This window comes from Lepidochelys kempii, chromosome 25 (assembly GCF_965140265.1).
Source record: "Lepidochelys kempii isolate rLepKem1 chromosome 25, rLepKem1.hap2, whole genome shotgun sequence".
In the NCBI taxonomy this organism is placed as follows: Eukaryota; Metazoa; Chordata; order Testudines; family Cheloniidae; genus Lepidochelys; species Lepidochelys kempii.
Window position 1 is genome coordinate 14,993,375 of NC_133280.1, and position 24,902 is coordinate 15,018,276.

The 24,902-nt window shown below is 56.3% G+C and overlaps 1 protein-coding gene across 7 annotated transcripts in view; it reads left to right on the forward strand.

The window, feature by feature from the left end:
- Positions 1-24,902, forward strand: part of MEF2B (myocyte enhancer factor 2B) — a 79,196-nt gene that overhangs the window by 52,037 nt on the left and 2,257 nt on the right. For 4 of the 7 annotated variants that reach the window (XM_073324625.1, XM_073324629.1, XM_073324627.1 and 1 more), the window contains exons 2-11: positions 4,303-4,382; positions 6,432-6,635; positions 7,173-7,301; positions 7,472-7,652; positions 11,272-11,417; positions 12,437-12,551; positions 12,934-13,042; positions 14,834-16,103; positions 24,043-24,142; positions 24,308-24,575. In XM_073324625.1, coding sequence (XP_073180726.1) covers positions 4,329-4,382; positions 6,432-6,635; positions 7,173-7,301; positions 7,472-7,652; positions 11,272-11,417; positions 12,437-12,551; positions 12,934-13,042; positions 14,834-15,146 — 1,251 coding nt within the window. In that variant the 5' untranslated portion in view covers positions 4,303-4,328 and the 3' untranslated portion in view covers positions 15,147-16,103; positions 24,043-24,142; positions 24,308-24,575. Of the gene's footprint in view, positions 1-2,953; positions 3,112-4,302; positions 4,383-6,431; positions 6,636-7,172; positions 7,302-7,471; positions 7,653-11,271; positions 11,418-12,436; positions 12,552-12,933; positions 13,043-14,833; positions 16,104-24,042; positions 24,143-24,307; positions 24,576-24,902 lie in introns of those variants that run through there. The other 3 variants (XM_073324628.1, XM_073324631.1, XM_073324626.1) reach the window with 3 other exon arrangements.

The following is a 24,902-nucleotide window of genomic DNA, read 5'->3' on the forward strand; positions in this document are numbered from 1 at the left end:
CTTGCATCCTGCGCAGCCTGGATGTAAAAGGCCACCACTCCTGGCCCTGCACCCTTGCTTTTCACCAGTGCAAGCAATTGCACCCAGGCAGGGCTACTGAAAGCCAGGTCCCTTCGCCCTTCGCAAGCAGAAGTAAGTTGGGAAACCTCCTGAAGTTTTCACCAGGGAATATCTGACTTTTTCCGGTAAGTCCCTTCCCACCGGAGCCGGAGGTCCCTAGCGCTGAGGTATTCTCGTCACCCTGGGCATACCTTCATGTCATGCGTGGGCTGAGGACATAGAATGGCAGTCGGGTCGTGGGAACTACAGCATAATTTCCTTCCATAAATTAAAATTAGTTTTGATCAGCTAAATATAGCAGCCGAGGAAGAGGGTAAATGGCCAGGGCTTGTGAGAAGGAAGCAGGATGAGAAATGGCATTCGAGTGAATGAAGGGTGGTGTGGGATGAGCCAGCCCCAGCATTTCCACCCCACCCAGAGCTTTGGGAAAAGTCCCAGTCGCTGCATTCAGGGGAAGGGGGCATGGGTGGATTTTCTGCACAGTGCCTCTGGGGAGCTGGGAGCAGAGCTATGGATGCTTCAACAAAGGACCATTCCCCTGGGAGTTCTGGCCTGGGAGCAACCTGCAGAGGTCCCCAGATCGAGGGTCAGACTGAGGAGGTTTGGGGAGTTTCTGTACACAGCTCTCAAGCCCAAACTGACCCAGGTCTAAATCCAAAATAGGAAGGAAGGTTTGGAGATGCCTGGAAGAAATGAATACAAGAATCCCTGCCTCCAAGTATCTTCCTGCCAGCTGCACCCTGGTCCTTTCTCTGTCGGTTTCCCTCCACCCTATCCCCTGGGGTTAGCAGCAGGTCAGCATGCACAGACTCCTTCCCCCACTTGGGGAGAGCTGGTCCACTCTGGCTGGTTTGCTTGCCCCATGGTGGTATAGCGGGTCCCAGCACTGAGGGATTTGCTGGGTCTGTCCCCAGACTGTTGTATAGCCGTATAGTATTCTGGGACTCCTGCAGCTCCTCTCCCGTAGTGCTCAGGGTCTCGTGGGAGGTGTAATATTGTGGGATGGAAGAAACAGCTGAACTAGGGAAGTTGGGAAGCTCATGGCTTCCTGGCCATGCTGAAAACCCCCACAAGTAGCACCGATTCAGCTGGACCTAGAATCATAGAAATATCCGGCTGGAGGGGACCTTGAGAAGTCACTGAGCCCAGCCCCCTGCGCTGAGGCAGGACCAAGTAACCCTAGACCAGCCCTGACAGGGGTTTGTCCAACCTGTTCTAAAAAACCTCCTGTGACGGGATTCCACCACCTCCCTGGGGAGCCTGGTCCAGAGTTTAATGACCCGGAGAGTTAGAACATTTCCCTAATGTCTAACCTAAATCTCCCCTGCTGCAGATTAGCCCATTGCTCCTTGTCCTGCCTTCAGTGGGCGTGGAGACCAATTGATCGCTGTCCCCTGTATAGCAGCCCTTCACAGATTTGATGACTGTTCTCTGCTCCCCCCAGCAGGTTTCTTTTCTCAAGACTAAACATGCCCAGGGTTTTTAGCCTTTCCTCAGAGGGCAGATTTCTTACCCTGTTATCAGTTTTGTTGCTCTCCTCTAAACTCTCTCCAGTTTATCCCCATCTTTCCTAAAGCGTGGAGCCCAGAACTGGACACAGGACCCCAGCAGTGCCGAGCAGACCTCCCATGTCTCACATCTAACACATCTGTTATACACCCCAGAATATCAGATGTTCTCCTAGCTGCATTGCATTGCTGACTCATATTCAATCTGTGATCCACTGTAACCCCCAGCTCCCTTTCAGAAGTGTGACAACCCAGCCATTCTGTAGTTGTGCGTTTGATTTTTCCTTCCTAAGTGAAGTGAATTTCATCTTGTTGATTTCAGACATTTCTCTTAAGTTGTCAAGATCATTTTGAATTCTAATCCTGTTCTCCAAACTGCTTGCACCCCTCCCAGTTTGGTGTCAGCCACAGATTTTATAAGTATAATCTCCACTTCGTTATGCAAGTCATTAATGGAGGTATTGAGTAGTACCAGAGCCAGGCCCGACCCCTGCAGCACCCCACCAGATACCCCTCTCCGTTTGACAGTGAACTGTGGATAACTACTCTTTGAGTATTTGTGGCACCTTAGAGACTAACAAATGTATTTGAGCATAAGCTTTCGTGAGCTACATGAAGTGAGCTGTAGCTCACGAAAGCTTATGCTCAAATAAATTGGTTAGTCTCTAAGGTGCCACAAGTCCTCCTGTTCTTTTTGCGGATACAGACTAACACGGCTGCTACTCTGAAACCTATTCTTTGAGTGTCTTTCAACCACTTCCACTCGTACCTTATAGTCATTTCATCTAGACCAGTGGTTCTCAACCAGGGGCACACGTACCCCTGGGGGTACACAGAGGTCTTCCATGGGGTACATCAACGCAACTAGATACTTGCCTAATTTTACAACATCTCTACAAAGCAAGCACTAGAGAAGTCAGGACAGACTAAAATTTCCGACAGACGTTGACTTGTTGATACTGCTCTGTAGACTATGCACTGAAATGTCAGGACAATATTTATATTCCAGTTGATTTATTTTAGAATTCTATGGTCAAAATGAGAAAGGAAGCAATTTGTCAGTAATAGGGTGCTGTGATACTTTTGTATTTCTGTGTCTGACTTTGTAAGCAAATAGTTTGTAAGTGAGGTGAAACTTGGGGGTACGCAAGACAAATCAGACTCCCGAAAGGGGGACAGTCGTCTGGAAAGGTTGAGAGCCACTGATCTACACCTCGTTTCCCTAGTTTGCATATGAGACTGTCATGACCTGCACTATTGCCCTCCCCCCCCGGGGTCATGACCAGCTGCTACAACCAACGCTCCTAGCAGCTGCTGCATGTGGAGGCCGGGGGCTTGTTAGGGATACTTGCAACACCTCTTTTACTTCAGCTCAAGCCAACTGGCTGCCATTGGGCCCATGGAGCCAGAGCTGAAACTGGTTTGGTCCTGTGTACACTAGCACTTTGGCCACTTTCAGCACAACTTCGTGGGGATTCATCATCGCAACAAGTCGATTTCTTAGCGTGGGCCAGGACCTTCACTGGAGTCAACTCACACCAGGGTCAGTACCAGGGACCTACTTAATGGAATTGACAAGATTTCAGGACCCAGGAGTCCTGCAGGAGTTAGTCATATCCTAAGGGGGATATGAAAGAAGAAAAGGGTCCCTGTTCTTTGGGGCAGCAGGGAGATTTGGGGTCTTTCTCTCTTCTGCCTTCCTGATCCCCCCCCCCACATGTCTAACAAACACACACAATGAAAGAAGTGGGTGGTTTGCATTTTACAACTTCTCATGCAACCACTTCCTGACCTGAACATGTCTGAGGTCAAATTTAGTCTGTATGTGAAAAAAAAAAAAAAAAAGTTGCTTAAAAAAAATTGTAAACCCCCTCCGCCCCCCCATCCCCCGCCGCAACCTAAAAACGTCCCCTTTGTCCTGTGGAGAACCCCCCCCTCCCCCCAGCCAGGTCAGTGTTCCTCTGTAACCGTTCTCCAAATAACCTAGACTCGGGAGTCAGTAATAAAAAGCTGCAGCAGATTATCTGGTGCAGCTCAAGAGGAAGCACACTGCTATTCTACACTGGGGCTGGAGTTTTGAAATGCAAAGATTCCCTCTTCTGGGGACTCTGGGTTAATAAGGCATTTTCAACTGCCTCGGGAGGTTAGGTGTCCAAGTCCCATTGAATGTCAACAGGCATTGGGTGGAGTTCAGCGAGACCCCCTTGGAGACCCTCACCTTGTGGGGTAGAGGGATTGACGCCGCTGGTTGTACATTGCCAATGATTTTTATGGGCATTTTGAAAAATGAAATATTTTTTGTCAAAATTCCCCAAGAAAAGTTTTCAAGTTTTTGATTAGCTGAAAATCATTTTTGGTTTGGATTCTGTTTTTTCATTGAAAAATTTCATCAAAAGTGATTTTCCCCCCTGAAAATGTCCTTTTGTGAACTCCATTGCCAGCTCGCTCTGGTGCTTGGCAGAGCATTCTAGGCCTCCAACCCAGAAGCGAATGGATCCAAAGCATCTCGGCCTAGGAACTGGCTCTCTTGGAGAGCTGTGTTAACCCCAGGATCACCTTCTCCACCCAGGTCAGGTTTGGATTTAGATCCGAGCCCCCACCTCATGGCCCAATGATGGTAGGCTCAGAAACCTGGATCCTGTGGTTCTTAGCACTATTTGCAAAGCCTGGTCTAACGCTCAGTGGGCTGCTATCAATGCAGATGCATCAGTAACCATTTCTTTCTCTATTCCAGCATCCCCTCAAAACAAGCAGTGAAAAATGGGCCGGAAAAAAATACAGATTAGTCGAATTTTGGACCAGCGCAACCGTCAGGTAATCCCCAGCCCCAGGGCCCATCCAGAAACTGGTCTGGGAAACACCGGAGGTTGGGCAAAGGAGTTTGGATTCAACGGTGGGGAAAGGTGCAAGATTGTTGGCTCTGGAAATGTAGCGCGCACAGAGGCAGAGTAAACTGCTCCTGCACTGCATCCCTTAGGCACTGAGCCTCCAGCCTTGCCCGGCAGGAACCCCCAATGAGATGCTCAGTCTTGCATTAGCATGGACTCTGCACGCTCATTTGGCAACTAGACCCAAGACCATCAGACAGGGGCAATGTCCAATCCCTACCAACCGTGAGCAGGATTGGAGTCACGGGGAGATGTGCTGTGTAGCCCACCACAGTGCCCTGAGCCAGCCAGTTCCTCAGCCTGGGGCTGGGCTTGACCCAGCGACCTAGTGGTAGCAGCCTCCAAAGGCTATTCCCAATGCACTGCAGCCTCTTGCCCGTCGCGTGTTACGGAGGGTTGGCCCAGGATGTGCCCCGGGTCGTTATGACAGCCATTGATGTGATGCATCTCCTCGAGCGCTGTGAGGAGCATGCAGCGTGCGTGGCCGCAGCTGATGCCGGGTCACCCTTGCTCACGTGACCTGAGGTCCATAAAAGCTGCAGGCAGCACGAGAGCCAGTGATGCCACGGGGCAGAGGTTTGCCTGGCAGTTCCAAGGCAGTGGGCACCGTGCCACCAATGCTATTCCAGAGCGGCGTCTGGAGAACACCTCCCAGAGAGCTCAGTTGTGTACCTAATGAGAGACGATATTTATAATGGCGCTGAGAAGCCACCAGCAGCAGCTGGCTAGCAGGAGGGGCACTAATTTAGCCCTTTCGTTGGGCGTGGCTGCTCCAGGTTCTGCCGGGCTGCATTCTCCCAGAGGACACTGTCCGTTCTGGGTGAGGGCTGGTGCAGATAGACACCCAGAAGCTCATCTGCTTAACTGAAAGAGCTGCACCTCAGCGGCCCCAGTCCTTCACGGTCATTTACCCCAGCGCCAGGTGGGTGCGAAAGGCTCCCCCGTCACTGGTATAAATGGCTACACAAGGAGCAGGGCGGTGGAGAACCGCGCCCAAGGTTCGAGCTGCTTGGGAATTTTTCAGTGAAACGAGGTTTTGTTGGAAAATGCCGATTTGCAGACTCCAATTGGCAATGCCCATGCTCTCTAGAGCTCTGATCCACTGAGAGCATGTCAGCTCTTAGAACGGGCTGCGGAAGCCATTGCTGCCCCCTTCGGTGCATCTGTGCACAGAGGGACGTGTTGTAGCCAGGCCGGGATGATACGGGGACTTGGCTGCTCTAGGACAAAGGGTGTGTTCTGGCCGTGTGACAGCCAACCCGTGGTCACTAACCCCCGGGACCACCCTAGTGAGGAGAAGTCTGCAGGTCCCACACCCATTGCTGCGTGGGATAAAGCCACCCTTCCCCCTAGGGCTTGCCTCACCCTGCTAGCGCGGCAAACTGCCTCGTCTACACTAGGATCTTACCACCGTTTTTCTAAGGCTTGGTAAAAATACGCCCTTTGTCCTAGCATGGCAGTGCTGTGTGTGCGTGCATGTGTGGGTGGTCACAGCAGTTGTGCAAACTGGACACGCTGGGGGTGTGTGCAGCACTTACCAAGGGGAGGCTCAGGCTAAGCGCCGAGCGCCGAATTTAGTTCTCAGTGCTCTGAGGTCGGTGCTAATTATACTCCCAGCTGACGGCGGGTCCTGTGTTGTCAGCCACACACGCACAGGGCCAGATTTTCAGACGCGCTTCCCACGCTGGGCGTCAGGCCACTGAGTGCCTGCGTCCCAGTAGGAGCAGCGGGGGCCGAGATGCCTACGTGGCAGTGGAGGTCTGTGGAAGGGGTGCCCAGCACCTGCGAATCTGGCCCCAAGCACTCGGAGAAATACGTCCTGCCACTGCGTCCCGGCAGGGGGGCATTGGTGTGACCCCACTCATGTCAGGGGAGTTACGCGGGTGTCAGTCTGGAGGCCAGTCCAGTGCAGCAGTCTGCAGGGCCGGCGCTCTGGTGCCTTGTGCTTGCCCTGAGCCCTGTGCCCGCCCCTCAGGTGACCTTCACCAAGCGCAAGTTCGGGCTGATGAAGAAGGCCTACGAGCTGAGCGTGCTGTGTGACTGCGAGATCGCCCTCATCATCTTCAACAGCACCAACCGCCTCTTCCAGTACGCCAGCACCGACATGGACAAGGTGCTGCTCAAGTACACGGAGTACAGCGAGCCGCACGAGAGCCGCACCAACTCTGACATCCTGGAGGTAACACCACCTGGGCTCGCAGGGGGCTGCAGGGCAGAACTGATGCTGGTTCCAGGGCAATTAGAAAGGCAAAGCAGCCAAGCTGGCCCGGCAGGCAGCTGCTGAGCAGCCTCTGCATGAAACGGGTTTTGCAAGGTCTCAGCCTAGATCCTAGCAGACAGATGACCACTGGCAGTAACTGACCAACCCCTTGCTGGCAGCCCCAGCCGAGAGGCCAGGTGGGGAGAGGGCCTTGGAGACGCAACTGCAATGGGGCAGGCAGGGAAGGACACAGTTGTGCCCCACATGTCCCTCCTGCCCCAAGGCAAAGCCTGAGTGTGCAGGGAGTGGGTGAGGGGGCAGCTGCTGTATCTGTGCCAGGGTCTGGGGGGAAGGAAGCTGTGAGGAGAATGCAAAGCGAGGGGTGGGGCAGGGCGAGGGGGCAGTAGTGGGAGTGGGGAGGGGCAGGGCGAGGAGACCCTGGGCACTTTCCCCCCACTCTGCCTGCCAAGGGAATCCCTGCTGGGCCTCCTCGCTCACAGGCTCCTTCCCTGCCAGACGCTGAAGCGGAAGGGCCTGGGGCTGGAAAGCCAGGAGCTGGAGCTGGACGAAGGGCTGGACCCCATGGAGAAGGTCCGGAAGCTGAACGAGGGGATGGACCTGACGGTGGCGCGGCCCAGGCTCTACGTGAGTGGCCGGATCCCCGTTCCCTGCATGGGATTGAGACCATGGCGATGCCTTGGCATGGCAAAGATCCACTCATTGCCCTTCCCCCACCCACCGGGGCTGCCTGGCAAGGTGATCCCCTCCCCCACGGGCCCCACTGTGACCCCCACGTCCCTGCTCTCCCTTTCCAGTCGTCAGCCCCTCTGCCCAGCCACGAAGCAGCCTACGCGGGCACACCGCCCTCTGGGAGCGACGGAGGGCTCAGCAGTGCCAACGGGTCCCCGCAGCACCAGAGCCGCCTGCCTGCGTTCAAGTCAGCGATTCCCAGGCACGGCCAGCCTTCGGGGCGCTCCCCGGGGCCACTGCCTCCAGGTGTGTTCTCCCCGGGTGGCCAAGCACGGGCAGAGGAAGTGGGGCTCAGCCACGGAATCCGGGGGTTGTGGGGGGGAGGGGGTGCTCGGCCACAGAATCTGGGGGTTGTGGGGGCGGGGCTCAGCCATGGAATCCGGGGGACGTGGTTTGGCTTCTAGAGGCAGCACTTGAGTGTTGGGTTGCTCAACACAGCCGCCTTCAGGTTGACGAAGGAGCCAACACCCAGTGAGTGTTACCCAGTCTTTGCCCTTCTGCGGTGGCCTGTGGAAACGGCCGAGTGCCCAGGGCCTGGATCTCCCCTGGTTAAAGTAGCTGGTCAAACCCAAGGGTGTCATGGTCTAGCGGTTAGAGGAGCCGGGGCTCTGTAGTCAGGACTCTTGGGTTCTATTCCCAGTTCTGCCACTGACTTGCTATGCGATCGTATGCGAATCTCGTCTCCCTCTGCACCTCGGTTTCCCCGTCTGTACCTTGGGGGATCACGACCCTGCCTCGGGCGGAGAGCAGTCATTCCACTGTGTGGGGGATTTCAATATCTTGGAATCTGGTTTCATTCGATTTTGCAACAAAAGCCAAAAATGTTGGAATTCTCTGTGAAAGGGGAGTGGAGCCCTGGCTGCGGCGTCTGCCTGGCTGGCTACCTGGGAGTCACCGACCCTGGATGGCCTGGAAGCCCAGACTGCTGAGAAGCCGTGAGCATGAGAATCAGGCTTCCAGGCCTTCTAGTGTCCGCTTGCTGTCAGGCTGCCAGGAGCGCTGCTGAGGAGCCAGGCAGGTGAGCTCGCAGAAGCCCAGCCAGTTTCCATTATAACATTGCTGAAATCGAACCAGCTCCGTTAAACGGTTTGATTCTGACAAACCGGCAGGTTCCGAGGACAAAGTGTTTTGTTGGAACTTTTCCGCCTGGCTGTAATCCTGACCTCTGCAGGGCGCTGGGGGATCCTGAGCTGGAAGGCGCTAGGGACATGCAGAGTGTTTATTACTGTAGCTTCTCCTGGGTAATCAACGAGCTCAAAGAGTGGACAGCAGGGATGGGCTAAGGTGCCGTCAGAGCCTGCAAAGCGACTGTAAAAATGGCCCCGTCTCACTCCATACAGCTGCTTCCTGTGTTTTGCTGAGTCATAAGTGCTGATTTTATGCACACTCACAGGCATGCACATGAACAAGCACCCACCTGCACACTCACACTCACCTGCATGCCCGCTCACACGCGTGCACGCGTGCTCACATGCCCACTCACACGCGTGCACGCGCGCTCACATGCCCGCTCACACGCGTGCACGTGCGCTCACATGCCCGCTCACACGCGTGCACGCGTGCTCACATGCCCGCTCACACGCGTGCACGCGCGCTCACATGCCCGCTCACACGCGCATGCATTTCTGATGGTGATGGGCATTTCCCAGCTCCCCTGCATTTTGGGGGGGTTTGAAATGTGCCCTGCAATCAGGATCTTCGGTTCCCCTTGGCCCCTTTCCCCAGCTCAGAGGGGTAAGCAGGGCAGGGTGGGGGACAGATGGAAACCTCAGCTGCTCTCAGTACAGTCGGGCTTGGAAGTGACTGTCGGCTGGAAAAAATGACTGAGGCTGACCAGTGGAAACTCCCCGGGCGTGGGGGTGAGGGGAAAGGGGGGTGGGTGACAAGGGTGTTGGTGGGTAACATGTGGCTTTGCTGCGGTCACGTAATGCTGGAGCCCGAACTCCGTGGGCGGGGCTTGTGTGATCTGTGCAGGGCCCTCGCTGCGTGCGGGGAGGTCTGATGTAATGTGCGCCGAGGAGGAGGTTTCCAACCACCCGGCCTGTGGCGGGGTCGCTGATTGGGCCGGATCGCGCTGCACTTTCCCCACGCCGCCCTGCCAGCCCTTGGCCCCGGTCTGGAGGGGCCCAGCCAGCCCTTGGCCTCTGCGCTGGGGCTGCCAGCCAAGAGGACAGTCATGAGGGGGGCCTATGTGATGTGGATTCTTGTCCCTGGGTGCTGGACTGAGACCCCCAGAGCCTGTCAACCAGCCGTGAGAGCGGGGCCCTGCTGCACCTGAGACCCTCTCCTCTGCCTTGGTTGTGGGGGCAGCTGATGGGGGGTTCACCCTGGCTCCTGCTGCCCTCTGTTCCTGAGAGCAGCTCTCTCCATCTTCCCATGTGTTTGTCTGCCCTGGGGCCAGCGGGGAATCAGGGTGTTTGTGGGAGATGCGCAGGGAGTGACGCCCTCCGCCACTGCAGGGCTCCATCGCTCCTCGGCGGGTGAGATAACGGGTGCAGAGTGGGTAGCAGCTCCCAAAGCAGCCCTGGGTGCGGAGCTCACGGGGGGCGAGGAGGAATGGGCGGCAGGGAGCAGCACTGTTGCCCATTCTACGTCTGCGTGTGTTGGACGGGGGGGCTGCCACCCTTGGGAAGCAAAGATCCTGGGAATTCCTGCCATGGGGATGTAGTACCAGCCTGGCATGAGTGCTGCCCGCTGAGCAGGGCTGCAAGTCCCAGGCTCAGAGCCCAGCAGCCGGGCCCACTTTAGCAAATCGTTTCCGTTCCTTGCTGGCGGCGTCATGTCCCCCACACCTGACCCTGGTGTCCCGGCCACAGACCAGGTGCAGTGCTGCTCGGAGGAGCCCCGGGGCCCGGCCTCTCTCAGGAAGTGGGTTTGCAGTCACAGAAGCAGAGGAGGTTTCCGCCAAGCTCCCACCTCCCTCCCCTCACACACACTTCTTAGATGAGTGGCCCTGCTTTCAGGCGCCGCTCCAGGAACTCAGGGCTTTCCGACCTGGCTCGGCCAAGAGACGGCATCCGCTTCCTCCCAAAGGGCCTGGGCGTCACTTCTGCTATCTGGACTGAGACTCCCAGAATCCTTTGCTTTCCAAGGGTGACGTTCACCTCTGTAAAGAGGCCTGGCACGGGGTCTGGGCACTACTGAAGTCCTGCCTGGGCTCCTTGTGCCAGCCCCTTTATCACTAACCCCAAGTATCCAACAATGATGAATCATGAGATTGGCTTAAAAATCGTGAGACTTTTCAAGCAGTGATTCAGGGTTTGGGGAGTGTTCTCTCTCTTTGAGCCCTTGGGCTGCGCTTGGGTCACAATTCCCAGCTTCTCTCCACAGACAGCAGGGCTAGACATTTTATATTTTTTAAGGAAAGCTGAGAGCCTCACCTAATCCCCTGACTCCCAGAGCTGGGGCTTTAAGAAAACCACCACGTCTTGCGAGACACCAGAGTTGGCAGCTCTGCCACCTTCCTAGGTTGTTTTGTAACCAATCCTCCTGCTCAAGTGGCATCTCTTCTCTGGTGGAGGTTGGGTGTGACGACAGCTGGGGACATAGAAAAGTAGCTATGAATTAAACACGACCCTGCTCGGAAGGAGATCTCTCTGGCCATGCCCCACGAACAAGGTCGTCGCCTCCAGTGCACTCGATCCCACTTCTGAAGGGTGAATTTGCCTCAAGGCGTGTTATCCTTATGACTATGCATAGGAAAGAAAGCGCACTGTGCCAGGCGCTGTACATACCCAGAGGGGGGCTCGCAGCTATGCTGTGCCTTATCTCAGACTCCAGTGCATTCACCTGCCATTCCCTGAGCTGGGCTCTCACCCCAGTGCTTCCCAGATGCACTAACCTTGGCCTGCTTCTCCCTGCCTAGGCCTCGGCTACCCTCTCTTCTCCCATGGCAACCTGAACCGAGCCCTGGCTACCAAGACCCCTCCCCCCCTCTACCTAGGGGCAGAAGGCCGCAGGATGGATGTCCACAGCAGTTTGTCCAGCGCCAGGAGTAATCTGACATCAGCGGTAAGTGACACACTCGGTGCGTCTGGTGACGAGGGTCTAGGAAGGGTCCTTCCGAAATACAGATGCCTGTGAGAGGCTGTATTTAATACATGAAATCCCTTGAGAGCTGCCCACTGTGCTCCAGCTTCCCCCACCATCCAGGCAGCAGGGCCCCTGGCTGGCACTGCAGAAGGCTCCCGGGTTGGGTTTAGGAGGAGCAGCACAAGGTTGTCAAGGGGGTAGTGGAGAGGGAAGGGTTAACAGGAGGAGGACACTGTTCTGAGATCTCACGATGCTCCAGCCAGGCTGCAGCTCTGCCAGGGGGTAAATCCGGAGTCGCTCCATGGGTGGATTGCAGCAGCACTGGGCAGATGAGTGAGAGGAGAACCTGCCCCACAGGGTGCAGAGGAGTCAGAGCGTAGGGTGTGCATAGGGGGTAAGGGGGCCGAGCACTCCTTTTGCAGGTAGTTTAGGGATCCCCAGTTTCTTGGTTTGTACTGGGGGAAGCGGGAGGGGGAAGGAGCAAGGCTCCCTTGGGAAAAAAACAGATCTCTGCCCGGCAGCCCCTTCTATGGGGAGCTTGGAGCTCTGGGGGTGAAGAGGGTCAGTGATGAAACCGTGGCTTTGAAATAGCCCAGAGTTTGGGGACGTAGTTCACACTCACTCATTTGCACTCACAATGTGCAGGCACACACACCATCTGGCACACACATGCAAGTTGCACACTCACCCAGCCACATGCATGCAGACAGGCCTGTCTGCACAGCCAGATACACGTGCCCAGTCATGCTCACACAAGCTCACACGCACATGGTCACGCACCTGCCCAGTAACCCATGCATTCTCACACAGCCTTGCACACCCATGCACACTGGACGTTTCCGGGGGGGTGAAATGGGAGGGGATGGAGGAAAACACTCGGCCATTCAGGAGGGAAGCGATCGCGGGCCAGGGGTCAGAGTGGCGTGGAGGGGAGCTGGGGAAGGACCCGAGCGGGGTGTTTATTGGAAGCCTGAACAGAGGATGCTTGTTTGTCTCAGCAGCGATCGCTCTACCCTGGCCTGCAGACGGTGAGCCCAGTGCTGCCCACCGGCAACGGCAGCATACCAGCCCATGGGCTAGGGGGCTTCCCCTTCCTCTCCTCAAGCCAAGCAGGTAGGCCCTGGTGGATAGCTCCTAGCCTGACGCCCCCGCTCACCCAGTACCTAGATGTCTCCCCACACCTTGCCAGGGGCTGCAGTTCGGATCTGGGTCGCCCATGACCCTGCAGGGAATCCCCGTCCCAGAGCTGAGCTGGTTTGTGCTCCTCACTCACTGCATGACCTCAGCCTGCAGTGGCTGCTGGACACCCTGGGGAAGGGAGCCAGGCACCCCCAAATGGCCAGATGGGAGCCCCGTGCCCCTGGAATCTCTCCCATGGGCTCAGTCCTGGTGTAAACGACACAGCAGGTGTAAACTGGCTGTGGACACGGAGGTCCCTCCACTTTCACCCGTTAGCCCTTCTCCTCCTGATGTCCGTCTGCTTTCTCACTGGCAGAGTACGGGCCCGGCGAGGCCTCCTCGCACCCTGGCTACCTCCAGCCCAACGCCATTGCCTCCTGGCAGCACCACAGAGACATGGCAGCCTCCGCGCACCTGCCACTAGGGTAAGAACCACGCCCAACTCCCAGCCTCGGCTAGGGGGCTGAGTGGGACTTCTCTCTGGGGGCAGGAGCCTGGGCTCCCATCCCTTCCCCAGCCTCTCTCCCCACGGGCCAGCAGGGCTGGGTGCAGGAGTTAGATCTTCACGACTGCATCCCCCCTCTCCCTTTCCCCATTTCTCTTCCTCCATCTCCTTTCCCCCGCTCCCAACACTGGGTCCCAGGTCCCCAGAGGGTTGGCCAGTGAAGCCCTAGCCCCGCTCTGAGGGTAAAACCCAGACACAGGCTGGGCAGGCGCCTTCTCCTTGTAGCTTCTGGTGCCACCTGGTGGCAGGAGCTCAGCATGGGTTGGTGACGAGATTGGTGCCTTCTGCCTGCTCCCCACCGGGAGTTTGTTACTAGCCGTGTTCCGGACACTGGCAGCCGAACGGAGGGAGCTGGCAGGGGGCCGCTCCGCCAGCGGCTGGCTGCAGCTTCCGGTGGCTCTGGCTGCTGTGCTGTGAACGCTTGGACTGGCAGATACAAGCGCCCTCTCCCTGAACGCAGAGGACAGCACAGCTCCCCCAGCCTGGGCAGCCGCTCCCAGCTCCTCGGCTAGGATGTCCCCAGGGGGAAATTGGACCCACGTCTGCCCCAGGCCTCGGGAGCAGCGACTCTGTGGCATGGGCCCAACAAACCATTGCGATCGCAGCTGGGCACGGATGGCCCTGTTTGGGGGTGGGAGAAAAATGCCCAGGGATTGGTTCGTTTCCAGAGCCCCCAGCTTCCGGGAGAGCCCCGCTCCTGGGAACACCCCCTGCCACCTTATCCCAGCAGGTCCGGGATGTTTGCAAAGCCTATTTAAAACTGGCTGTGCCCAGGGGACGGTGCCCCCCATCGCCTGAGCCAGGCTCCCAGCTGCTCTCCCAGGCGCGTGGGTGGGGGAAGCGCTTGGGAACCTGGTGCCCCAGTGGGTTGCACCTCGTGGGCCGCCAGTTCTAATCTAGCTCCGGCCAGGAGTGAGGAAGTCGTTAGTGTCTGGCGGCTGCTGGGGGAGACATGTTTGGTGGAGCTCAGTGTCTCCCTGGCACCAACGCTGCCCAGAGAATGGGCACAAACAGGCCACCCCTATCTGCAAGGGCTGCTATGGGCAGCAACTTCCTGCTAGAAGCCGGGGAGCACTTGCAGGGGGGCAGCGTGTGGGAACCTCGGCCCAGGGGGAATAGCGGGCACTGCCAGCACGCTGGCCACATGAGACATTTCAAAGTGGGCGGGGACAAAAGGGGATCTCCCACTAACCTGGCTTGTGGGGTCACCCTGCTGGTGGCTCTTGTAGGGAGGGAACTGGATCGCCCCCCACACACAGCTGGTTAGAAGAGGAGCCGCTCCTCAGTGCAAAGCCCAAGTGGGAGCATGTCAGCAACCCCCATTCCTGAGCCAGGGGATTAAATGGGGGAAATGCCCCCTCCCCCCACAAGCAGATGGGCTGTTGCAGGGTTGGCTATCTGCAGTCCAACTTCCTGCGTGGGATGGGGGGTGGGGGTGGGGGAGGGTGGGAAATTCAGCCAGGAATAAGAGGACATTTTTTTAAAGATCGGCAAACTTTCCCCCCCTACCCCCCAACCCCAGCCAATGAGGGAGTGCTCCGAATCCTGGTCAATGGAGCGGGTCAGTTCCGGTTGCCTTGGGATGGAGGCAGGAGTCCGAGAGCAGCCACAACCTAGCTGCTTGGGGCCGAGAGATCCCCTGGTGGCTTCCTCCTTCGGAGTCTCCCTCTGGCTCCCAGCCTGGCTCACGCCCTCCTCTTTCCTTCCCCAGGGCGGCCGGCAGAGGGCTCCCCACCGAAGAGGCAGCCCCGGCCCCCAGCAGCTCTCCCCAGCACCAGGCCATCAGCATCAAGTCCGAACGGGTCTCCCCTGTGGTCAGCTGCAGGTCAGCCACCCCCCAGCACTCCCTGAGCGGCCTGTCCTCCCTCAGCGACGTCCCCAGAGGGCCCGGGGACCCGCCCCAGCGAGACGAGTATGCCAAGGCCTATCACTACCCGCTGGTCCTGTCCCGGCCGCTGGCGGAGGAGCAGCAGGGGGGCGTCCCGGTGCGGCGCCTGCAAGTGACGGACGTTTGGCAGAGATAGTGGGGCCGGCTGTCCGGGGTGGGGGGTCGCCCGCGCTGTTTGCGTGTACGTACCGGCAGTGGCAGGCCCAGTCTGTCCCATGCCTCCTCTTCTGCTCAGAAGCACTTGTACCTTTCTCCTGGGGTCCCCTGCAGCCACAACCACCCACAGGCAGGAGGTGGTACCACAGAGCATGGCTGAGTGCTGCGGGAGGCGGGGGGATCCCAGAACCCCATGGGTAGTGACCCCCTCGCTGCCTAGCCCCAGAACCCCATGGGCTATGAGTGCTTGGGGGAGCCCCCTTTTTGCCCAGCCCCAGAACCCCATGGGCTATGAGTGCTTGGGGGAGCCCCCTTTTTGCCCAGCCACAGAACCCCATAGGCTGTGAGTGCCTGTGGAGTGACCCCCTGGTGCCCTGCCCCAGAATCCCCTGGGCTCAGAGTGCCCACGGGGAGCTCCCTCTCTCGGTTTGAAATACATCCCTACCCTCTTTCCCTCCAACTCTCTGATTTCATGTTAATCACATGTTTGGGTGGAAGGTCTGTTCCTCTGAGCTGGGCTGGGGCTCCCGTGAGCAAGGGGCACCCCCCCCACCCTCGCCTGCCCCCCACCTCTGCTCCTAATGCCCCAGACCAGCTGCAGGTGCCTCAGAAGCTCCTGTCTGTCTTGTTAACCGTGCCCACGTCAACACCTCCCAGCCTTCTGCCAGCACCAGTGCAGTGGGGCACAGCCGTGGCATGCCAGCGCGGGCGGGCACTGGCCTTTGAACCCTGCGCAGCGCAGGCTGGGAAGGTCTGCGTTAGAGCTGCCCCCCCGTGGATTCGCAGTGTTCAGGTGCCACTCTGGATTATTTTCTATTTATTATGTTATATCCAGCCGCAGGTTCAACCAATAAAGATTTGGGTTTGTCCGGCCCCCCGGGGTGATCTTATTGCCCAAGCGGCTGGGATAACGCTGGCTGGAAGAACGGCATGTGAGGTGCGTGGGGAGTGGGGTGGGTTTCCTCTCTCCTCTCCCCCCTCCCCCCCACAATCAAGTTAACAGCACCTGAATGTGGGGGCGGGGGGGGGGAGAGGAGACCAGCGGGGCGTTGACAGCCCCGGGGCGTGTTTGACTGTCACACAGAGCCCTGGACAGCCCCAGGGACGTAACCTGGCATCTCTGCATTTCGCAGGCACCGAACCCCACTTCTCACAAATACTTCCGGGGGTGACACAGCGGGGAGCGTCCAGCTATTGCCCAGCTGAGGGCATGGGGGGTGGGGCAGGATGGGAGCAAGACCCTCGTGGGCTGGGCTTGCCGTAGCCTGGCACCCCCGTTTGCTTCTCTTTCTAGTGCTGGACAGACGGGTGTTGTGAAGAGCTGGGGGCCTGCTCTGGAAGCCAGGAGTCCCAAGGGATGGGCATGTTCTGTGTTAGAGCACCCTGCTGGTGAAGCCGGTGTCACGGCCAGCGTGCGTGATGCAGAGGCCTGCCCAAGGGGACAGCAGCTCTGCCGTGCCCAGAGCAGTACAGCCCAGTACAAGCCAAGAGACAGGCATTCATGGCCCTGGGTAACTGAAACCTGGAACCCCATGCACCAGGTCGCCACGCCACTCACACAAATTTGGCCTGGCCAAACCTGAGTGACACTGTGACCCCAGAGGTTGCAACAGAGTGGGGAGCCGAGCCCCACAAGCCCCACCGGACAGGAGCTGCCGCTGTGGTGTTTAGTACCTATTACAGTGACGTGGCTGTGATCGATCCTGGGTCAGAACGAGTTACTAAGCAAGGTGGTTTTTACCCTAAATCTATTTACTGGGTGGCAACAGGCCATCAAGGTTTGCAAATGGGTCCTGAGCCCCACGGCTGCAGAATGTCCCAGCGCACTCAGGCCCAGCACAGACCCTGCCCCCAGGGCAGAGGCCAGGGCCTGTCACACGGGACGTTCAGCAGCAGCCGGGAGGGCTGAGCATGGGGTGCAGAGGTGCTGAGCGGCTCGGGGCCTGGCACCTGAGCAGTTCAGTGATGTGGTGGCAGAATGGCCAGCCGGGGTGGGGAGTGGGCCCATCACTCGGTGTGTAATGCCCCGCGGCCCGGGTCTGGCATGGGTGAAAACAAGTCTGGCGGGACGTCTGGACCTGAATGGGGCGTCCGAAGTGGTGACCTCAAGGGCTCAATGGGGCTTGTTCTGGGCTGGCTGCAGTTCTTCACTTTGCTCACCAGATGTCGCTGTCTGCTGAGCTTTGGTGCCCTGACACCCCAATTCCTTCATCACCGCTGGCTCAGGCAGCCCTGGGCGACTCTTGGAGGCAGGGAAGCCTCGGGGGGCTGGAGCTCCTCAGGGCGGGGTTTCTCCAGGCCACTTTCAGTGTCCGGCCTCAGGCGTGACCCCAGGGAGGCCTGGTCCCAGCCGCGCCTGGGAAAGGATGGAGCCGGGCGCCCATTCCACAGGCTCTCCAGGGTCACCCTCTGTTGTCCTGGGGGGAGCCAAGGCTGCGGGTGGGGAGAGCTGCTGCACAAGCCACTTGCCCTCCATCCCTGACCTGTAGCGAGGCTGAGCTGCACACGGGATCCTGCTGCTGCCTGTCAGTGCTGACACACAGTCCCCCTGCTGGTCCAGGCCCAGGCTCCCCTCACCCCCCCGCCATGCCCCTCAGTCCTGCCCTGCAGCCCCCTACTAGTCCAGCCCTGGGCTCCCTCCACTGCAGCTGTGCCAGGGCCTCTCAATCCTGCCCTGCATCTCCCTACTCTCCCAGCCCTGGGGTCCCCCCTCACCTGCAGCCATGCTTCTCTTCCAGTTCTGGGTTCTGCCCAAGCTCTGCTGGTGCCCCTCAAGCCTGAGCCACACAGCTCTGTGATGCCCCGCCAGGCTGACCAGCTATGCAGCTCCCTCCCCCTCCCTCTGTCAATGCACTGCAGTCTTGATCTGCAGCACCCCCTGCGAGGCATGAGCCCCACCCCCTGACAGGCCAGACCTGGATCCTTCTCCATTTGTCCTTTTTTTCTTTTCTTTTTTTAACATGAAATCAACATCATAAAACAGTCATTTGAACTTTGGCCACCAAAAATATGTCAATTTCTCTGTGAAAATGGTGCATTTCTACCTTGGTCAAACTCAACCCTGCTGTGTTCACTCCTATGCACCACCCTGGGCCTCTGCAGCTTGTTTCAATCAGCATTTAGAAGTTTGGCTGCTTCTCCAAACTTCACAGATCTGTAAAACGGAGCTGGAAAAACCACCCTGCCTCCATTGGACATCGACTGGCCCCCTGAGCTTCCCATCATGGCCTGGAGCACAAAGAAACAACGGAAGAAACAAAGTTTGAACCAAACTTTGCCAAACTGCATAAATATTTGGCTCGGGTTCAGTAACGTGTTGGGTGAAGGTTTAGGGCAGAGTTTATCCTCATAGCCTGGTGTCCTATCTCCTGCGTCCATAAAAGAAGGAGGGTCAGCAGATTGTCAGGTTAATTCACAGGCTCCATGCTCTGCCCACAAGTCAGAGGTTTGGAAATGGGGGTTGGCTTGGCAGAATTCCTTGTCAGTGCTCTGCTGGAGGGGGCTGCGCAGACCAGCCACCTCTGCCTGCAAAACTAGATTCTCCCCCGCCCCTCCATGTCCTTGGAAGCGATTCCATACTGTGCAGGCACCAGGCTGGGGTGGTTGTTGGCAGGACAGCAGGAGCCTGGCTGCTGGAGGTGCGGGAGAGTTAAATTGATCCCACAGCTGCTCTTCCACCACCCATCCCAGCCAGAAGGTTCTGGGTTCAGTCTGGGCACAAGCAATTCAGCTGATGTAATTCGGAGTTACAGATCCTGGCTTCCCTCCAAGGATTGTTGGTGTACAGAACAGGTTAAAAAAGCCACAGAGGAAGAATTGCTTAGTATGAATATCTTCATAGCTCTAACATTGCAGGATGCTCGTGTGGTCAGAATACAGGCCAAGGAATCACACCTGGGTTTTCTTCCTGGGTCTGCTGAGACGTCCTCTGTGACTTTGGGCAAGTCACCTCACTGCGCGGTGCCTCAGTTTCCCCATCTGTGGTGGAGGGTTAATAACACTGACACCTGGAAGACTGCCATGATGTTAGTGCTTGGAAAGTGCCATGGGATCCTCAGACAGAAGAGGCTACAAGAACAGAAAGAGTTCATATTATTTAGTGGATCATCGAAATTATAACTGGAACAGGCCTCTGAGCTCATTTTATCTATTCCTTTGCACCTGCTGAATCTGATCTAGTCAGGCAGAAGACATGTCCCCTGATACATTGATATGACACATGGCCACTTCGCCAGCCACCAAACTGCAACCAGCTCTGGGGAAGTGCAGCGTAGTTGCTATTTAAACCGCATACAGCAACCCCTCGCAACAGCTTCGGCACCAGTGATTTTTGATGGCACCCGTGCTCCAGATGCAACGTTGGGATTCCACCAGCCCTGCTAGCCAATGACAGAAAAGTTTGAGAGGCCCAGGTTTTATTTGCATTATGGTAGAGAGCTTAGGTTCTAAACAGATACGAAGCTAGGACAGCTAAGTGATCTGTCCAAGGCCTCTCAGCCAGTCAGGGGCACAGCTGAGATTAGAATGAAAGTCTCCTGACTCCCAGCCCAGTGCCTTATCTACTAGCCCACGCTGCCACCCGTTCATTAGCAGCCTTTATGTGCTGAGCCCCTGGAAGGGTGGAGAGCACGTCTCTCTTCATACACGCACACTGGGCCTCTCCCTGCACTGATTACATTTTAAAGATGACAACCCATCCCATGTGGCAGCAGCTCACACCAGGGGTGACTGGGCTGTCAGATCAGGGCCGGATACTTTAAAATGCGAATTCGGCCATTTCTCTCCTGCAATCTGCCGGGTGACTCATGAATAGATTATTGGTAATGGTACCTTGAGATTAAAACAGAAGGAGGATTAATCCTGGGAAGAATTTGTGGAGTTTAATACAAACCCAGAGATTGACATAAATCCTTAGACCAGATTTGGCAGAAGCTGAGAGCTCTGCTGACATCTCGGATGGTCGGGAACCCAGGACAATCCAAACGTAGCAAGCTAGGGCCAGATCCTCAGCTGGTGTCAATCAGTATTATCCTGAGCTATACTCATTTACACCAACTGACCCATAGAATTTACATCCCGTGGCTAGAGAGGACCCAAAGCTGAGCCCAGCGCATCACCTCACTCTTTACCCAGGGCATCTGAAACCAGCGGAATGACAATATTCATATTATATTATTTCCAGACCAGCTAGTCTGACCCGTTGCATAACACAGGCCAGAGAACTCCAGCCAGTGACTCTTGAGCCTAATAATGATATTGTGGTAGAACCTAGATGCCAAAGCCCCGCAGCACTAGGTGCAGTACAAACATAGAGCAGATACAGACCCTACCCCAAAATGTTGTATAAATCTGCAGACAACAGGCGGATGCAACAGACAGGCAGGGGAGCGCACAGTAGCCAAGAGCTTATCCTGAGCAGCGGGCGGTGTTAAAACCGCAGAATTGCAAAACAATCTTGAAATCAGAAGATGAAATTCCCCAGGAGACTCAGATTTTATCGATTATCTTAATTTTGGTCTCTGGGAGAAAGAAAGAGCCCCAAGATGTCCAGCAGATTCCTATCAAGATGACTTGGTGCATGGTGACCGTTGATTGGAAATGTATTTTGTTTTCTGGGGGGAAAAATTAATGAAAATTGAAAATGCAAAAAAAATATTACTTATTTTTTCAGAATGTGGATTTTCACTGAAAAACACCCTCCCCCTGCAGACTTCGTGTGTGACAACTGCATGGCAGGGGGTGGGGCATTGGACTGGGAGGGGGGTTGGGAGGGAAAAAACCCATTTTGTTCAAAAGTTATCAGCTTTCATCACAAAAAGTCCGTGCCATGTTTTGAAGGGCTCTAACCCGTGGCTGTGGTGTAACTAACTAGCACAGGCTGCAGCAAACTGCTGGCCTATCAGGACTGGATGCTGCCGGTAGACGGGTGATGGGCACCAAACCCCGAATATGGTGCACAGCCCTGAGCTGGGTGGATTGTCCCTTCCCCTGCTTAGGTCTGTTCGGGTAGCTCTTCACTGCAGAGTTCACTTGGCTTCAGGCACTGGGGATGGAGGCGCAGGTTAACCAGGCTGGCTATGAGCAGCCACAGGGCGGAGCTGCGTGCAGGTCTCACCCATGTAAACATGTCCACACTGGTCCAGCAATAACCTTCATAGATTCCAAGGCCATTGTGATGGTCTAGTCTGACCTCCCTGATCATGTGCTAGGATTTCTGGGGCTATATCCCATGGTTCTTAGTGTGATGCCAAGGCACCACCTGCGGGAGCTCTGATTGGAGGATCGCCCGGCTCTGCTGATTGGTCCAACTACGCTATTTAAGACAGGAGGCGGCACAGGAAGTTTGTCCAAGTAACAAGGTAGTTTCCCTTCTGGCTGTATTGGACCCTGCTTGCATCTGCCAACAGCCTGGCTTCTGATCTGGGCTCGATTCTTGTCTCTCCTCCTGCCCTGTGCCTCACCTCCAATCCTCTGTGACCAGTCCTGCCTCTGACCCTGACTTCGGCTTGACCCTTGGCTCTGGCATTTGGTATCTGACCTCGGTGCTGACCCTTGGCTTTGATTCCTAATTCTGACTCTGGCTCGACCCCTGGTTCTAGTAACTGGCTGTTGACTCTGGTGCTGACCCTTAGCCTTCATTCCCCAACCTGGACACCTGCTCTGCCCACTAGGCCAGACCACCTATGTCCCACTCCATAACACTTAGGCGCTCACTAACTCAAGCCACTCTAGGAGTTGTTTTTCAGTGTGTTGTAGGAGGACTTGTCGGTTCTAACTGAGCTCTGGTGCAGAAGGGTTCTTAGCCTGCCAACACAGCAAACTCCAGTCTATCTGACTCTGCATGCACCTCACTCTTGTCCCTTCTGGATGGGGCCAAGGCAGGGATCCAGGTGAGGACAATGATGGATTCCTGCTTTTGGCTGCACCACAAATGTAGCAGGATGCAGGCAGAGGGTACAGACAGGGTGGAAGGCACGGGGGACTTCAAATGCTGTGTGTCTGGGACACTGCTTTAATGCTAGCACCAGGATAGCAGTGTTACAAACAGTGCAGTGTAGACAGAGAGAGAGCGAGGGATGCTGGCTAAACTTGTAATGCTGCTTTGAATCCATTCGTTAGCGGTAACCAGTGACAGCCTACCTAGAATGAATCACTTGCTGGATTTTTCAATTTTGTTCCTTGCTTGGAATACGTCTAGGCTCACATGTTTGGGCGGGGGGTCCCAGGAAGTTGGCATGGCTTCTGTTACACTCGGGCAAGGCTGTGCACACCTGTCACAGTGCTAACCTTTCTCTGAATGTGAACTGGCCTAGAGAGAGAGAGAGTGTGTGTGTGTCCCATCAGCCAACTCCCCTGTCCCCTTCTCCACCGGATCCCAGCCAGCGAAGGGAGATCAGGGCAGAGTCTACTCAGCCAATGATACATAAGGCAAAGTTCTTAATGCAGAATCTTTATTCCCAGTGAGGCTGGAAGTGACCCAGTAAAACTGGCTGGATTTTTACACACAGCTGCTGGCAGGGGAGATGGGCTCAGCTGATTTGCAAATGGCACTCAGACATTAGTTGTGTATTAATGGTCAGCGGCGTGCCAGGCCCAGAGATGCAGCCCCTGCCCCACGGATGCATTGGGAGGGTAGAATGCAGATACACCAGGCAGGGAAGAGTGAGTCCCAAACTCTAGTTCATTTCAAGTCCCTTCGCTCAGGGCTGGCTCTATCAACACAAATCCATTCCAAACCCTTGGTACCAAACAGCAGAGGCCTTCCAGACAGCTGGGTGGGGAAAAGGCTCACCCGTCTCACCCAGGAGCCACTGATGCAGCATCTTTCCCTTTGCTTTTCCAACCCTGCATCCGTCAGCCATGGGCTAGACACATGGGGATGGAAGTAGCCCCGTTTATGCTTTGTCCCAGATGCCAAGCTGACGAGGATAACTTGGAGTGTGGGCCAGGGAGCGCTGAGTGGCTGGGGGCCAGTAAATGAAGGAAAGGCAATGGCCTGGTGCACTGGGCTGGGAAGGTCACAGGGTGACCTGCAGGAGATGATGGAGGGCTGAGGATGGAGGGCTGGGGATTAGGAGCAGAGCTGGAGATGGAATAGGAGAGCTGGGAAGGCTTTCACACCTATTGCCGGGGGGTGTGGCGTCCGGGGCACATGGGCGAGGCGTGCTCATTTCAGAGGGGCTGGGGGAGTGAGATGAGGAAACGGGGATCCGGAGCAGTACCCATGGCAGGCCCCAGCTTTGGGAGAGAATGAACATGGCTAAAGTGCAGCTGGCAACCAAGCCACCATCTCCATGGCAACTCGTTCGGATGTCTCCAGACAGGAGTCCCAGCCAGCGCACCTCAGCCCGAGTGGGAGTGAGGGCACTGAGCTTGGGGAGAGGGCACATGTAACAAGAGCCCCAGGCCCCCCTGGGAGAAAAGGCAGGATCCTGATTCATTACAATCCTACCCCCTTCCCCAGCTCGGCACCCCTTGGAGGAGATGGGCCTTCCTTCCAGCGCGGCCCTGCCCCCCACCCCAGGGTTTGCCAGGACAAAAGCAAGAAAGCTGGTGAGGGGCTCTGATGTTATGGTGATGTGGGGCCAGATAAGCACCTGAGAGATTGGACACCAGAGGCTTCCTGTGCAATCCTCCCACCCAGGCCCTGGTGTAACGCACCAAACACTGGATTAGCATGATCCAGTGCTCTCAGTGCTACAAAATGTGCCTGTGTGAAGGGGCCTTCATGGCTTGAGCTGAGACAGATTCTGCTTTTTACATCTTGTAGGCAAAGGCAGCAGTCTGGGGGGAGGGGAAGGGCTGGGGCAGAGGGTGGGGGGGTCTTAGCCCATTATAATGTAGTTCTAATCATAGACTTTTTTTTTTTAAATAAGGAGCAGCAATGGCTCGTGTAGCAGGAGCCCCGCCAACCCCTCAGGGCTGCCCTTGGGAAAGCTACTCCAGAGCCAGCAAGGGACGGACGAATGCTAACAGGCAAGCTGAGAAACCTAGGGAATGGGGGGCAGAATAAGGCAGGGGACGGGGTGAATTGTGAGACACTGATTGAATAGCAATGACTGCATGATTTATGGTTTGCATTATTGCATGGTTCATTTGAATATATGCTAATCAGGCTTTTCTCCTCGTTTTGTTTGTAAGATTTAAATTTGCTATGGCAACCTACTGGCATGGAATGAATGCCAGGAAATGTCAGAATGAGGTTAAGGCCGAGATGGCGTGCTGGAGCGGTTGCGGCCGCAGCTTGTGTGTGTGGCGGGGGATATCCTTCCAACCCAGCCAAGGGGGCAGGAATCCTGTCTTGAAAATATAAAACACAACAGCACGTGAAGTATTGGTGGTTCCTGCCAGCAGCAGGGTCTACCCAGAGAGCAATGCAACAGGCCTGGATCCGCCTGGATTTCTCTAGGTAAATTAACATCCAGCTATGTGAAACGGACCCTCATTCTAAAATGATGTGTAACTGGGTGAGGGCTGTGCTGTTAAACACAAGAAAACGTCCCAGTCCGGGTCCTTGTGATGATGGTTGGAGGCGTCTGGCTCCTGCAATTTTCACATTTCCCCAGGAAGTTATTGGCTGCTGGTTCCCTCCATGTTTGAACTGAATTTCAGGCCACCTTCCCTTCCAGGCTGGGTTTGCCCAGACACTGGGAAACCGAAGGCAGTTGCTTTCTCGGTGGCAGGGGCTTGTCTCCATGCAGGCTCAAGACGGGCCCCAGTCCTGTTCCCGTTTGAC